Source organism: Microtus ochrogaster, chromosome 10, assembly GCF_000317375.1.
Source record: "Microtus ochrogaster isolate Prairie Vole_2 chromosome 10, MicOch1.0, whole genome shotgun sequence".
Taxonomy (NCBI): domain Eukaryota; kingdom Metazoa; phylum Chordata; class Mammalia; order Rodentia; family Cricetidae; genus Microtus; species Microtus ochrogaster.
The window spans coordinates 43,510,184-43,513,467 of record NC_022016.1 but is presented as its reverse complement, the minus strand read 5'-3'; the positions used below and the strand labels follow the sequence as shown (position 1 = coordinate 43,513,467).

Here is a 3,284-nt window from a genome sequence, read left to right as displayed (position 1 = left end):
ATCAGAGGTGTCAGGTGGATTCTGGGTGGTAAGGCTAGCTCTCTCTTTCAACAAGGTCTCACTGTGTGACCCAGGATAGCCTGGAACCGGCAGCCATTCTCTTGCTTCTGCTTCCCAAGATTTGCCTCCAGGTCCAGCACAGACCACACTTAGCGCCCCAATGCACACAGCACACTCTGGCACCATCCTCAGACCTTACACACCCTGTGAGTGGGATGTGTGACTTCAGCTGTCCAGAGAGACAACTGAGGGTCTAAGTGGACCTTGAAGTCTGCAGCAGCAGGGAGGGGACCCAGGGAAGGTCAAGCTATCACCGGTCACACCTGCGAGGTCCCTAGGCTGCAGTTGGAGGCCACTCTAGAGCCTGAGAGCAGGCTGCTTCCATCAGCCCAGCCCTGACATCACAGACTGTGCTCCTATAGGTGACCCACCACCAATGTTTGTTTCTGTCCCAAAGGGGCCAAGGGAAGTCAAGCCAAGCCAGCTGATGTGCCGGGTCCCCTACTGACTTTGGATAAGTGGCCTGCCTCTTTCAAGTCTGCTTCCCCAGCACAAACATGTCCCTGTTCCCTGTCCTCCCTTCTCAGATGTCTCACAGATGTGAAAAGATTTGGACCCAGGGGGCCTGCAGGACAAGGCGGGTTGGCCAGAGACCGGGTGACCATGACTCACCTCCAGAGAAGGGCGTGATGCTCTGTGAGAAGCCGGAGGAGAAGGACAGGAGGGCCACAGGGTATACAGTCCAGGAGAGATACCGGAGCAGGTGACCGTCCCCAACTTCCCTGTACAGCCACTTGTGTGCTGGAGATGCCCAGCAGTCAGGGAGCCACCAGAGCCTCTACAGCCCTGGGGACAGACACTTGTGCCCACTCACAGACCAAGAGAGGGCCCACGGCCACCCAGTGAGAGGAGAGTGACCAGGTCCCCAAGTCTATATCTCAGTTTTCCAGCTTCCTACTTATGGGACTTTATTAAGCTAAGTAACTTGACTGAGTCTCAGTTTCCCTTTGGTCCAGTAGTCAGCGATGGTGCCCTCCCCAACCCTGGGTCCCTGAAAGGCCAAAGGAGGCCACTGAGGTCTTGGTGAGACAATATGGAGCCTCACCATGGCAACCGAGTGTCCAGGGGAAGTGCTATCTCATTGAGCACTCAGCATGGAGGAAGGGCAGAAAGATGGGGTTTGTGCCCAGAAGTAAAGGCTCCTAGAGGCATTCAGATTCTTTCCGCACACTGTGTGGCTGAGATGACTGAGGCCCAGAGATGGAAAGGAACCTTGCCAGGGTCACACAGCTGAAGCCAGCACCAGCTCCAGGCCTGGCTACCCAGAGCCCTGCCCCAACCCACTGCCCTTGGCTGCCCAGCTGGCTTCCCAAGTGTAATGTAGGATTCCTATTGCCCAGAGCGGGCAGGCATGCCGGGGAGGCCTTACCTCTGACCACACGCCCGATAGCGAAGTTCATGGCATAGCTGATCAGAGCCATGAGCACCCCGAGGGCCATCAGGAAGTACCAGTCCTCACCCACACGGAACAGCCGCTCCTTCAGCCACTCCAGGGCCCCTGGTCAGGACACTGGGGTCACAGCTCCTTCTCTGGGGGCTGTTCAGGCTCTGGGTAGGGACAGCCAGCTAGGGACCCGGAGCTAGAGTCTGGGGTGATGAGGAGGGGCTCTGTCTCATGGAAGGGGCTCAGCAGGATGTGTAGAAAGTAAGGTAGTGACACTGTGGCTTTGATCTGTCTGCTCACTTGGGCCTGACAGAAGGTTGGTCAAAGTGGCAGAAGGAAGTGAGGGGCCTGACACCAAACTCTTACCCAGACCTCATCATGGTCTAAGCAACCATGAAGAGCATCAAGGACCTAGTGTTGTCCCCAGGGCTGTGGGCCACCTGCACTTCAGGCCCCCAGGGATGCCCTTGGCCACCGGCTGTCAGCCAAACCTAGAAGACAGACTTCTCTGGCTGTGGGCATCAGCGCCTGGGCTTGAACTCTGCCACTTTTTGGGGTTTTCACTTTCTATGCCCCCTAACAATGAGGAAGGTAAGGTTCTACTATTCAGACAGAAGTGAAGTGAGTGATCTTGGATCGAGGGTCAGTGATGTCCCAAGAGGACTTTTGGAGGAGGGGCAGGGAAGGACTGAGCTCTCACTTCTGATGCCTCGGCGGAGGTGTGGACATGGACCCCACAGCTCTTGCAGGGTCACCGGCTTCCCAGAGGAGCCTTCACGCAGCCCCACCAGTTCCTCCATCGGTTCTGTGGTAACAGGGGGGACAGCTGCTTGGTGGCAGGCACTATTTACCCACATCCCACGTCTAGGTTTCCCCAGTACTCCACCTTCCGAGTTGAAGGCAGAGCCCTATGCTCGTGGGTGGGTGGGTGAGTGGGTGTGGGTTGCTGGTGCGGGGAGTTCTCAGGAGCCTTCAGTGGTCTCCGTGTGCCTTCTCTGGGTGGTGCCTGTGTGCTGGGATATGCGAAATGGGACTTCTCAGCTCCAGCCGTACCCAGAAGGAGCTGGGATGGGGGCTTGGTCTATTTCCTTTCAGAAACCTCTCCCTTGCTGGGGCTCCCTGCTGCCATCCTCCAGGGGCTCTAGAACGTTCTGAGCAGTCATTTTGCTCAGAGATGACCTTGTCATTTGGTCCCCGTGGATGGTTCTAATGCTCCATACCCCGCTCTCAATGCCCTGTGTCCCTCAGCTTAGTTCTAGGGGAAGCAGGAAGCTCCCAGACCCAGAAAGAGCTTCTGTCCCTGCTCCTATCTGCACCCTCCCCGCCTGTCCTGATCCTGGCATGTCCCACCCAAGTTCAAGTCCCTGCCTTCCTCGGCACCCTCAGCTCCTTACCTTTCGGTGCACCAGGCAGAGGTCCCGACTGGCGTTCCTCTAACACAGCCTCTTTGTTTGGAGAGCCTCTGCACCTGGACAGGTGTGCATTCCGCCAATCAACACCCTCCCTCCCCCCATCCCAGGCTCAAGTTTACCATGACCACTAAAGAATGTCCCAGACAAGCCAACCAGAACTACCCCGGTCAACAGAGCACGAAGGACATGGCTTCTGAGAGGTGAGGAAGGGGTTCGGGGGTATTTCCACATGTGAGAGCAGGACAGGGGGCACCCATCTGTGCTGCTGGGCCCTGGAACGTTCCTGAGGTCCGGGTCTGGGAGTAGGAGCTGATGAACGCACAGAGCAGTGAGGGAGGGTCCCCTCTGCTTATAGCTGAGCTTCAGGGTCTGGTCTCTTAGCTGAGCTCGACAGAGAGATGCAAAGTAGAGCGGAGGGAGGCAGCAGA

The 3,284-nt window shown here is 57.1% G+C and overlaps 1 protein-coding gene across 3 annotated transcripts in view; it reads right to left on the bottom strand.

Annotated features, from left to right (window-relative positions):
• Nucleotides 1-2,244, bottom strand: part of LOC102002750 (chloride channel protein ClC-Ka) — a 13,812-nt gene extending 11,568 nt beyond the window's left edge. For 2 of the 3 annotated variants that reach the window (XM_005352902.2, XM_005352901.2), the window contains exons 1-3: nucleotides 2,145-2,244; nucleotides 1,430-1,558; nucleotides 673-801 (exon numbers count right to left, since the gene is read on the bottom strand). In XM_005352902.2, coding sequence (XP_005352959.1) covers nucleotides 673-801; nucleotides 1,430-1,558; nucleotides 2,145-2,244 — 358 coding nt within the window. The remainder of the gene's footprint in view (nucleotides 1-672; nucleotides 802-1,429; nucleotides 1,559-2,144) is intronic. The other variant, XM_026782249.1, reaches the window with a different exon arrangement.
• Between the last annotated feature and the right edge of the window lie 1,040 nt (nucleotides 2,245-3,284).